Here is a 12,838-nt window from a genome sequence, read left to right on the forward strand (position 1 = left end):
TTGAAAGATGCAGTTTATCCTGAAGGCCTTTGTTTCTGAAAAAACTTCACGGACAGTGCATAGCAGGCAGGTTCAGCACTGTACCGTCTGAGCTCTGACCAGCTGCATTAGGGGTCAAAGGGCAGAGCTTCACACAGTAACAATATCTGCTTGCACTAACGCCATTACATAAACATACAGCGGATTCCCAAAGGACTGAGTGGCCTTCTCATGCCTGCATCAATGTCACTCACAGCAGCTGGCAATAGCTGTTAGTCAATGGCAGCTGAAGACACCAAAAAGCAACATTCACATATTTCCTCTCAAACTGGCTGCCGTTCACATTACAAATCGCCTCTTCGTTGTGTTCAGCTGAATGCAGTTCCACAGGGATGAGTAACTACAACAACTGATATGTGCATGTGGAAATTTGTCTTTATTTTCAAATTAAACCGCCAAACTAATGATAACATTTTACAGCTCCTTGAAAGTGCTTCTTAACGCAAAACTAAAAATTAAACAGAAAAATAACTTCAATATTCACTGAAATAAGTTAGCCTGGAGTAAGTTTGGAGTTGTGTTTGTGCATAATTCCGATTCAAAACAACACTGACAGTAACTAAGGGAAAAAAACCTAATTAAATGTACATAATATAGGAAAAAGTAAACGGTAAGCTGGTGGTGACTGGCAGGGAACAGAAATGCACTCGTTTATGCCTCCAAATGTGTATTTTAATGCATACCCCATTCTTTAACTTCCATAAGACCCAGAGGACTAGGCAGTGCAGATGCACAGTTTATACATATACATATTTAAAACACACCGAAGAGCACTTGAAATGAGAACATCCAGACATCTATAATACATACATTATACATACATAATATATGCCTTACTTCTGAATAGTAAGAGGGATTCTCAGCAGTGAATCGAGAAAGGATAAAAGGAAAAGCATAACAGCAGAAAACTCACCCCTGTGTAAGACCTTGATCAGTGGATTCAAATCCCCAAATAGTGCCCAGACACAGCAACAGATTTCCCCACATAACTGCAGGGGTTTGGCCTGATGTTGTGTAGAATGATGGTTATTAACAGACAGTCCAGACAGGCTGTGATTTATCAACTAATGAGCCAGTAGGGAGATGTGTCCGACTTATTGAGTCTGTGGGAGGTGGTGTCTGCCACTGACTCAAGCAGTGGACATACCAGTCTAAATGAATGTGTGTGTGTCCCTCTGTATGTCTGTATAAATTAGTCTGGATTGACTGTCAAATGCATAAAATGGCAACAGAGGGTAGAGCATTCAGCAGAAGGTGATGTCAGTTTCTTCACTTAAAGATCAGCCCCGTAAATTCTGAAGATTAAAACTCAAGAGTCATCCATGTTGGTGCAGTCCTACACACAGCAGCCATTTTGTAAGAGACTACACAGGGATGTACATCTTCAGGAGCTCACCCCAGTCAAGCTGAAAGGGTAATGGCTTACTTGTATTTTTAGCTCAACCTTTCCTATGTTACCAGTATATGGCCTTTCAAACTAAAGAGCAAGAAGCCACTTTACTGAATGTCAACTATGCAGCGCAGACACCACATACAGCTCATATCCCATCACATCCTAGTATTTCCTTTTACATAACACTAGCTATCCTGTATTATTATTCTAACATTGTATCTCACACATCAGTGATGATGCTGTCCGCAGTTAAATCATATTTTACACCGGCTCTTTTTGGAAACTCTAAAGACAAAGAAAATAAAGACAAATTCTCCCAGCATTATTTCTTTTTGGTGTGCACCCTCTACACTAAAATCAGAGGATATCACACATGAAAAAGCCGTAAACCATGCCTTTATCTGAATATGCTGTTCACAGTTTGATTATTCACATTCATATCTTAACATTTTACTTTATACACCAGTTCCCATTCCCCGTCATCACATGCTAAAATTGTATTTCTCATATCATAAGCTATGCTATTAATGGTCATGGGTCAGCCGCTATGCTAACGCTACCCTGGCATGTGTTTGCAGTCTTAAGTGGACTCTGACAGGAAGATGCTTATATTACAACACCAAATACCTGGCAGAGTTTGTGATCTGGAAGATTATTATGAGCAAACATGAAGCACATACAGATGTAATTAACTGTACAGGTCTCTGACATCTGGGCTGTCTAGATTGATCTCTGAACTTTTCTCTTAGAAAAACCAGAGGAAACATATCAACAAACTGCTTTTCTTGAAGATGATTCTCTGGGAGAGTGTGCAGTGTTTGTCTGTGTGTATTTGGCAACACAGCCACTAAGCCAATAAAAAGGCAGCACTCTCATGCTCTTGAACTTGGATTTACAGAAAGGTGGCATAAAGAGGACATAGAAAGTCATATAAAATAAAAATGAGAGGGGTTTGTGTGAGAGGAGGATCCCACACGAGGGAGAGGGGTGAGAGGTCAGAGGTCAGTAAAGGTCGCTGAGGCCGGCTGTTTTGCGGGCTTTCTGCATCAGCGCACGCAGCTGAAACTGCTTCCGGGACAGGAGCCGCACGTGCTGTGGAGAGGGAAACATACATACAACCGTCAGACAACCACCACGCAACGCTGAGACCATACCCACACACCCACAACAACCCCCCCCCACCCCACCACCACATACAAGCGCACACACGCACATATGCACACACACCCGCAAACTCACAACAACCACCGCACACGCACACACACGCGCACACATGGGTCAGTTCAACACACTTTTGGACTGAATCGTCACAGATTTTAATGAGAATTGGCATGGTAATTTGGTTTCATAAGAAACCCCTGGAACCAAAATTACACTTGTCTCGGATAATTATTATAAGGAAGATGTGCACAAAGATTTGGCAAATTAGCACGACTCCACAACTTTGACTTACCATATCCACATTACTATCAGTCATAGAGAAAAGCCTCTTGTATAATTCCCAACAGTCTTTTTCAGCTCTATCTTTTGCATACATATTATGTTCAGCCCAAAATTAAAGGTAACAGTTTTGAGTAATTCTAATCTTGCAAGTGTATCTGCAAAAAAACATATTTCAAAATTAATTAAATTTTCACCAAAGGTTATAATGACATCAGCACCTCAGAAACCAGAAAATTTGGTCTTGGGTTTCTGAGTCATTGCCAAAATATAATATAATTACTTATCTGGACTGGTTTCACATCATTAATTCCTTACAATGCAGCGCTAACAAAGTCAGTCACTTGCAAAATTTCAAGGCCAATATTTTTGATGGGTCTTACTTGACATAATGGCAATTGCAGTGTCTATTGTTATGTTCCACCAAACAAACACAAAAGATAGCAAGGAACTAAAAAAGAAATGGCCACTCAGCAAAAACAACCAAAACAAAATAGAAAGAAAACAAAAAGGGTTCAGAAAGGTATCCCAGAGGACACCCACGAGGAGCGGCAACTCAACTCAGACTGAAATACAGAAAAACAGAACGAAGGGAAATCATCAAATCTCGTAACTTGGAAAATTCTCTGTGGAAGAAACAGTGACAGCCTCAAGGCAAAATCTCTCCGAATGAAACCCTAATTTGCCCAAACTTTGCTTTTAGCCCATATCTTCCTTAATAATGATCTGAGACAAGTGCCGTTTCAGTTCCATGGGTTTCATACAAGGCAAAATAAGCATACCAAATCTCAAAAAAATCTGTGACAATGTGATCCAAAAGTGCTGAATTGATCCGAACACACACACACACACACACACACACACACACACACACACATACAACCTTTAGACAACCACCAAGCAACAATAAACCCTGCAGGAAGTTAGAGGGAGGACAGGAGGCAGAGGAACGAGGGATGAGACAGAAAGGAGGAGGGATTGGAAATGCACGACCCTGTGCTCACCTTAAGGAAGACCTCCAGGTCAATGACACCACGTCGCAACGCTTCCCCCAGGTAGAAGATGGTGTCCTCAATGGCGTTCTCCTCAGCATAAAGGTTCAGGATCTGCTTGTAGAGGGGGGCCGTGGGTACAATGACATCATCAATGTCATTGTTTTCCGATTGGTTCTCCATTTTCTCCAGGGCAGCACTGAGCTCTTCATCCTTCCGTTTCAGCAGATCGATATTCCTGTCCACCTCTGCCTACCAGACAGACAGACATACAGACAGACAGACCAAATTAGCAAAGTATTTACATTCCTTGCAGAATGAGCAGAAGGAATTAAGGAATATATCCCCTGATTACACATGTTTTGTGTGTGTTATGCTCCCTGAATAAGGACACTCAATGTGTGCTAGTTTCAATGAATAAAGACATGGGCATGATTATGTAAGGTGACTGCTTCTCACCACTTCCTGGTCCAGGCGGGACACCATCTCCTCCAGCCTCTGATGGCCCCTCTTGAGGTCCTCCTCGGTGCGCTTCAGGGCATCCAGCTCCGCCTGCGCCCGGTCCATCTCCTCCTTCATCCTCCAGCGCAGCTTGTCACTCACTGCAGAGATCAGTGAGGCGCGGATGGTGTCCTCTCCAATGGTGCCGTCTCGGCTCGGCACTGAGAGAATTAAACTAAGTTTAGATTCACCTCCAGGGAGGCCAAACATCAGCAACCTGTCACCCCCAGCACCTACGGCCTGTCACCTCCAGCACATACAGCCTGTCACCTCCAGCACCTACAGCTGGTCACCTCCAGCACCTCAGCCGCACTCAGCCCTACAGCGTCACCTCCAGCACCTACAGTCGTCCTCAGCTCTACAGCGGTCACCTTCGCACCAGCGTCACCTCAGCACCTACAGCCTGTCACCTCCAGCACCTACAGCCTGTCACCTCCAGCACCTACAGTCGGTCACCTTCAGCATCTACAGTCGGTCACCTTCAGCATCTACAGTCGGTCACCTTCAGCATCTACAGTCTGTCACCTCCAGCACCTACAGCCTGTCACCTCCAGCACCTACAGCTGGTCACCTCCAGCAGCTACACCTTGTCACCTACAGCCTGAAACCTCCAGCACCTACAGCCTGTCACCTCCAGCATCTACAGCTGGTCACCTCCAGCCTGTCACCTCCAGCACCTACAGCTGGTCGCCTCCAGCATCTACACCCTGTCACCTCCAGCACCTACAGCCTGTCACCTCCAGCACCTACAGCTGGTCACCTCCAGCATCTACAGCCTGTCACCTCCAGCACCTACAGCCTGAAACATCCAGCACCTACAGCCTGAAACCTCCAGCACCTACAGCCTGAAACCTCCAGCACCTACAGTCTGTCACCTCCAGCATCTACAGTCTGTCACCTCCAGCATATACAGACTGTCACCTCTAGCACCTACAGTCTGTCACCTCCAGCACCTACAGCTGGTCACTTCCACCACTGACAGCCTGCCATCTCCAGAACCTACAGCTTGTCACCTCCAGCCTGTCATCACCAGAACCTGCAGCCTGTCACCTCCAACATCTACAGCCTGTCATCTCCAGCATCTCTGTCCTGTTATCTTTAGCGCAAATGTTTTTCTAACACAACTCAAACCGATACAATAGTAACTGCAAGCCAAGATTTATATTATTGTATTCTACCAAAGAAAAATGTCATGACGGGGTATTTTTATCGCATGAGACTGTAAGGGCAGGTCTTAGTTATTACAATAAGTGCAGTTCAGTGCTTATGGCTCTAATGCATCAAGTGGGTAATTGGTAAAACACCAACTAATTAATGTAATAGCAATACGGTAATGGGTAATAGATTTAGAATAGGGGTATTAAAGAACAACAGCCTAAATTAAGATTGACTGGCTCAGACTTTCAGTAGTTACTGATGTAATGTAAGCATATGTCAGAGTACAGTGGTAGACAGAGGATGTCGGCTGAGACTGTACAGAGAAGGAACGGCTGGGGAGATTATGGTGTATAGTGTAACAGTGCCGAGTCAGCACTGTGAAGGTCAGAGTTAATTCCAACTGCACAGGAAAACAGCTCTTTGGGATAATGCACCCCACTCCTGTGTCTCTCTTCGGCCTAAATATAGAGGCCCAGAGGCTAGGCTACCTTAGCCGGGCCTTTTAAGACTCGAAACACCATGCCCAGCAAACTTTAGCGCCTTGGCTCTGGTTACGGTTGCAACCTTTTCCATAGGGAGCAACAAACCGCTGTAGTCACAAAAGGCATGGTTCCTGCCAGAAGGGCAAAGTTCAGGGGTCATTGAAAAGTCAGACTGCCTCTGGTGAGAAGAGGCATTATCTTGCAAATGTTGTGGCTCATTAAATTATATAACCTGCTAGGGAAGTGAAACTATAATCTTAAGCAAAATCTACATTAATTTGAACTGCCATATTATGACACTGCAATGACACAGTATTATCTACAATAACTTGTCATTCATTTGGAAGAAGGAATGCTAATTTAAGAGGAATGCTCAAACAAATATTTTAATTTGATTACCTATTTAATGAGATCATATTCAAATAAATCATTCAAGCACTGCTGATGAACTAGTTCTATTCTGACTACTTGAGCATAGTTCTGTGATCACCACTTTGTAGTACCAGAACAGTAATAAAACATTTTAAAATTATGAAGTCCTGTAATATAAGTAAAATGCCCAGCAACCTACAGGGCTACCCAACTTACCCACACTGGGGACAGGATTCTGGGAGCTGTAGTGAGTTGGGCCAGCTGTAGTGGGGTATGAGTTTCCACTAGGATAGGCATACCCTGGGTACCCGCTGCGGAAAAAAAGCATTACCAGAAATAAAAATGTGTTATAATGCATTTACACAACTTCATATTATCCTTTTCTGCACCGTTCATACAGTAAGTGCTGTATATAGACTTGTATTAGCATGACTACATGGATGTGTGGGCTTTGTGAGGTTTCACAGGTGGCAGCTTACCCAGGGCTGGGAGAGTGGGCAGGGCCATAGGGGGACACAGCTGGCACCCCGGGCATGTAGGACTCTAAAGGAAAAACAGACATATCACATAGCAACCCCCAGGGAACACATACGCACTCACACATACATAGACACACATACATACCCACACACACGCATACACACCCGAACACACATTACACTCACATGGCACAGAGAGCACACACTGTACACTGCTCGCACGCACATTTCTCACATACCACCACCACCACAAAAAACAAAAACACAGACGCCACAGCAAACACAGAACACTAACGCAACTATTTCACAACAGCCCAGGAAATGCACATATGGTGCATGCACAGACATACGCCACCACAAGGAGAAGACACTCAGTGACATCTACTGTAATACAAGAGTAATACGCTCTATGTCCAGTCTTTACAAACACAGCAGTTGAGTATCCTCAAAATTGAAACACAGGGAAAAGCTTATTCTCGTTACAAACGCAGATGATGGCTCAAACTTGCCCTCGTACAAAATAAAGTTGTATTTACAATGCAAAGAGTGGACCTGATTCTTTCCATTATGCTGTTCTACAGTTCACACTTTAAAATTAAAATCAATATGCAAATTCCCTTTAAGGTGTCTGTACCGCCGTGATGTTACTCAGAAGGGCTGCAGTGAACCACAGCACAACAGCGATGTTTATTTGGATTATTCTTCTTTGCACTTCATATTGTTCAATGGTGAACAAGTGCATTTAACACCCATAATAACAGACACAACAAAACAGATTTTAAAAGGTTTATCATAAGAAGCTCCTCCGCTAGTTTGACTAATACGTTGTTTGATTCATTTTAAATTTTTACAGCAGTTACAGAAGGATTACACATTGTGTTGGTGGCGTGCCCTGCGCGCGCTTTGACACGCTCCGAACTCACGGTTGGGAGGCCCAGTGGCAGGGAAAGGCTGGTAGGCGGCCTGCGTTGTGGGACGCGAGAAGACCGGAGGCTCCTCCCCAAACACCACTATCATCACCTGGATCAGCCCATACAGGTCCGACTGAGGCTAGGAGACACAAACAGGGCAGACTCATCACAACCGGCAACCCGGAGCAGAGGACACACTCAGAACCCAGAGACCAAACCACGGGGACACACTCAGAACCCAGAGACCAAACCACGGGGACACACTCAGAACACAGAGACCAAACCACGGGGACACACTCAGAACCCAGAGACCAAACCACGGGGACACACTCAGAACCCAGAGACCAAACCACGGGGACACACTCAGAAACCAGAAAGCAAACCACTCACAAGCCAGAATCCAAACTGTAAGACAGACTCAAACCTTGTAAACCAATTCACAGGACATAATTAGAAAACTGAACAGAAACCAATCAGTACCAGGAACCCGGGCAACAGGGAAAACTCAGAACACACAACTGACTAGACAGGGCCATGATGTTGCCAACCGATCAATTTTATATTCCCTATTTATACAGAAACTGTGCAAACTCCACCTGGTCGAACACTTGCAGTTACCACAGTGCAATTTGGACAGCTTACCTAATGGCAAACAGAGTGAAATACTCCATTTCACAATAAACTACTGACTATGAGCTTCTTTGTTAATGGAAATTAGACACAAGATCTTTTTCTGATAAGCTCCAGGTTAACTATTTTCAATCTTTAGGATAATGTAAGGTGACATGACTAAGACACTGGGACTGACCCACACCCCTATTAGACACAGGTAAAATGACCCACACCCCAAAAAGACACTGTTGAAAGGACCCACACTCCACTGAGACACTATGGAACCAACCCACAGCCGACTGAGACACAGGAACTGACCCACACCACAATGAGAAAAGAGGAAAGTGACCCACGTGCTTCCACTCATGCAGATAGGGCAAGTAGATTTTTCCGTTGGCATCAATGTGCTTCCCAGTCTTGATCATCATGGCACTGGTGGGCTTCACAAAGCAGATGGGGGGATTATATGGGTAGCTGTCCAGGAGCCACAGGCACACCGGAATATTATAGACGTTTCCTAAAAAGAACAAGAAATAACACGGCCATTCAATTTCCATTCCTTTCGGTAAGAACCATATAGTCCTTCAGCTGTATAAACCACCCGAGTGGCTGAGAGCCTTTTCACATTGAAATACAATAACATCTACGTTTCTCTGCAATGGGCTTCCAGCGTTTCTGTGCGCATTTTCTTTGATCAGGCAGTTAATGCACTCACCCCTGTAGCTCACTGGCACTGTTCCTGTCAGACTCATCAAGTCTTTGCTGGAGCCATCGTTAAACACTGTGGACAAAACATCGCTGAGATAATTACAAAGACAGCCACATGCATTCAGAGGCTACAACACTTGTCAAGACTTTTACATGCTGGCAACTTAGCATGCACTAAGCTACTGATTTTGATCATTCCTCTTCAAATGTGCTTTGTTCTTTCACTGTGTATGTAAACCATGAGTGTAAATATTGTGTCAATAACTTGCACCTAGATTATACCAAATTCTTTTTCATCTCACTGGCACATTTTAGACTGCACTGTGTTCACCCTCACTGTTTCCCCTCACTACACAGTACACATTTCATGCATGTTTTTATTTCTGCTAGTTCCTTCCACCTCAAATCAGACAACATTAGAGAGGACTAGCATCATACATGCTCTTAATTCTTCCCCCCATTTCTCTACCATTTATGCAACCACATCTTCACCGTGTCATTGTCAGGATTTGAGAGGAGTCTAAATTAACAGGAGTCTAAATTATGTCCAAAAAACCATCTTTGGGGGGAAATACTCCAATTCACAATTTGGTGGGGGACTTTGTAAGAGAAATAACTCAAAAACACTCAAGTATCAGTTTTGATTTTTGTGTAAATCCAATTTAGCGTATTTTAATGTAATACAAACCTTGGACACCAGGGGGGGCTTGGTTTAGTTTCCCTGCATAAAAACTAATGAAATGGCTCCCATTACTGTATTTGTGGGCAATTGTATAACTAAGTCTGAGATGCAGAGACTGTGGAACATAATGCTTACTGACTTGAAGGGATTTTAAGACTGAATCAAACTGAATACCTTTTTGTCTTCCATATTTTAGTGACAACTTATTTTCCTGACAGTTCATCTTACAACTGAAGGCATATGGACAACTGTCATCTAATGCACCTTGGTCCTGCAAAATCTGTGCTCTAGCCTGAAAGGGAAGACAGCTGCCATGTACATCTGCAGTGAATGCTGTATATGGTGAAAGCTCAAAGCACTCAAAATGTAAGGCAATACTATCTGGACAAAAGGGAAAAGTGACTGGATTCCACAGCTTAGACAAAGTAAAAATTAAATTAAGACAAGAGTAATTTTGTTATGCAGACCTTTTAGTTGAATTGTATGGGACAGAAGCCCTATGAAACCCTGATTTGCCTGATGTATGTAATGTGCATTTTACTGTGTTCTTCATGTATATTCTTTTCACCGTACCTCCACCCACCATGAGTAATTCTGCCTCTTGCTGGTAAAAGACAATGATATGACAAAAATAAAAGTGACATGAAAGAGTAAAAGAAATTACTAAATCCAGAATTCCTTGGTATGGTGACCTAATTATTTATTTGTTTAAAATAATGCATGAAAACAAGGGTTGTTAATCTTCATGAAATAGCTCTGAAATAAAATTGCCCGTATATTAACTGCATTCCAAAAAGCCTTAAAATGTGAAAGTTCCGAGAATGAATAAATGTTCTCAGGCATAATTAGGCTGATATCTTTCCATTCAGAAGTTCACATTCAGTAGGGATTTATGCGTGAGCTACCAAAAAAAATGTTCCCAATGTCACGCATATTTTTTCCCGAGATATTCATACTTGAAAACAGTGACCCCAGTGATATTTTGGATCCAAATTGAAATTCCATTAAAAAATACATTTAAGCTTATTCATATGTATAAGGAATGTGTATTAAAATGATTCCGAGTTGGTTAGGGCTGTCCTATTCATATAGAATAAACTCACTAGCCAAACAGCAGCTATTATAGTGCCGTATCAATCCATACAGACGAAACACTATCTTCCGCACACAATGAGCAGTCTTTTCACAAAATCAGGAACGTTACTTACCATATGCATCCATGACTGGTTTCAGATCCTTGTACTGAGAGGTTACATTGATGACTTCACGAACTGTCAAATCTCTGTATTTGTATTGCTGAAAATAAATCATAAAAATGTGTCACATCGTTAGCTAGCTACATTATAAAAATCTGTTTCCTAATGTTATCAGATTTAGCAGATCCTGATCATCGGCAAAGTACCTGACAACAGGTAGCCTAGCTAACGTTTAGACCAGCTGCTCTGACATTACAGTATACCTAACGTTGCCTATGTGCACTGGAATTGATAGCGCTGCGGTAGTACAGCAGCAGCTAATTTCCAGTTAACAATTTAGCTATGCATCATTATGTGAACTATAAGCACGTCAGATTGTTAGTTTTATTTCAAATGCTTTCTAGTACTATCATAGTTACCCATTTACCTTCGTGTTTCAACAAGCTGTCGTTAGCTTTTGAACGATATTCATAGCTAAACCGTTTACTGCGTAGTCTAGCCATCTATCTAGCTACAAACAGGCAGAAATAAAAACAAAATGGCACAAGCCGGCACTGAGACAAAATAGAAAATTCTAGTTATCAGTAAATTCGCGATATACAATTTTAGCTAGCTAAAAGCTGGCTAACAAGCCTTATTAGTTGCTCACCTTGGACAGCATTTTCTTAAGCGCGCTTTCGTTTAAACCAGACATGACTTTTTAAATGGTTTTTACCGTGTATCTTAAAAAAGACGATGATGATAAAAAAGAAGAATTCAAAAACATCACAGGCCTTTAACTAATGTGAATCGGTCTTGGTAGCTAGCCAGCCAGCTATCACCCCAGCTAGCTACCGTTAGTTTCCCTAGCCCACACTCTCATAAAGACGGTTAGACAGCACTTGTCTCTTGACACCAACGTACATCCGACGATATCGGACTAGTTCTTCGGTGTGGATGAGAGGGAGTTGTTTAATCACTTGACTTTAAATGCAAATCTTCATTAATGCATTGAACATATGTTTCTGCTAGCTAAAGAGATGCGAACAGGTTTGCACAGGAAGTCATAATGTGTACATAAAACAACTTCCGCAACTACTTCCGGCCAGCTGTCGTCACAGATCTGTCAGAAATTTTGGCGTTAAAGGCGAACGTTATCAAATGTGCGTACATTTACAATGGCAGGGTTGCGGCAAGGTTACTGCGTTTATGCGGTCGTACTACTTAAACAGTTATTTCACTCTTATTAGTTACATTCTTAAAATGCATATTCCCGTGTAAATCCAGCTGAGTGTATCTCACCATGTTTCAGCTAAATCCATGTTGTACTTCATGTAGCAGAGTTGTGCGTGAGTGCACACATTCAAAATATACTCGTGTATTTTTGAGATGTACCTTACGGAGTCTCAAAGGTGAGACGATTAGCTCCCTTAAACTGTGAATCGTAGTCTTTACATTGGATAATCGTTTCTCTGCTAAATTTACGTCGCTGTTCTACGCATAGCTATATGGCCAAACGTTTTGCCCCACAAAACCAATTTCAGATTCTTCTGGAAAGAGTAGTAGTTTATTTAGCCTCGCGATTATATTTCAGGGGAACACCTATATAGACTGACACGTTTTGTATTAAGTTCAAGGGTACCGGACAGAAATCTGCGGATTTTATGTTTTTATTTGCACTTTTTTCTCAATTACAAGAACACAACTATTTGGAATTCTTACAACACATGAATCTTTTCCTTTTTTAAATCCAGTGTTTATCCACATGTTCAATTTTACCCCAGTTTTGATTGGCAAGTTGTATTTGTGGGCCCATCAAAGTCTCTCCTCAAAAGCCTCTTCTCCCAGCCACCCATTTTCTCTGCAGACCATACTAGATTTAGCTGCACAGTCA

The 12,838-nt window shown here is 42.5% G+C and overlaps 1 protein-coding gene across 1 annotated transcript; it reads right to left on the reverse strand.

The window, feature by feature from the left end:
* Positions 1–396: 396 nt before the first annotated feature.
* Positions 397–12,028, reverse strand: LOC135255658 (tumor susceptibility gene 101 protein-like). Its single transcript, XM_064337131.1, has 10 exons — positions 11,615–12,028; positions 10,978–11,065; positions 9,095–9,160; positions 8,733–8,896; positions 7,780–7,906; positions 6,857–6,920; positions 6,594–6,688; positions 4,324–4,526; positions 3,877–4,116; positions 397–2,524 (listed from the first exon to the last, which is right to left on the reverse strand). Exons 1-10 carry the CDS (start codon positions 11,657–11,659, stop codon positions 2,435–2,437), a joined length of 1,182 nt encoding a protein of 393 aa, XP_064193201.1. The 5' UTR covers positions 11,660–12,028; the 3' UTR covers positions 397–2,434.
* Positions 12,029–12,838: the final 810 nt, after the last annotated feature.

Source organism: Anguilla rostrata, chromosome 5 (assembly GCF_018555375.3).
Source record: "Anguilla rostrata isolate EN2019 chromosome 5, ASM1855537v3, whole genome shotgun sequence".
NCBI lineage: Eukaryota > Metazoa > Chordata > Actinopteri > Anguilliformes > Anguillidae > Anguilla > Anguilla rostrata.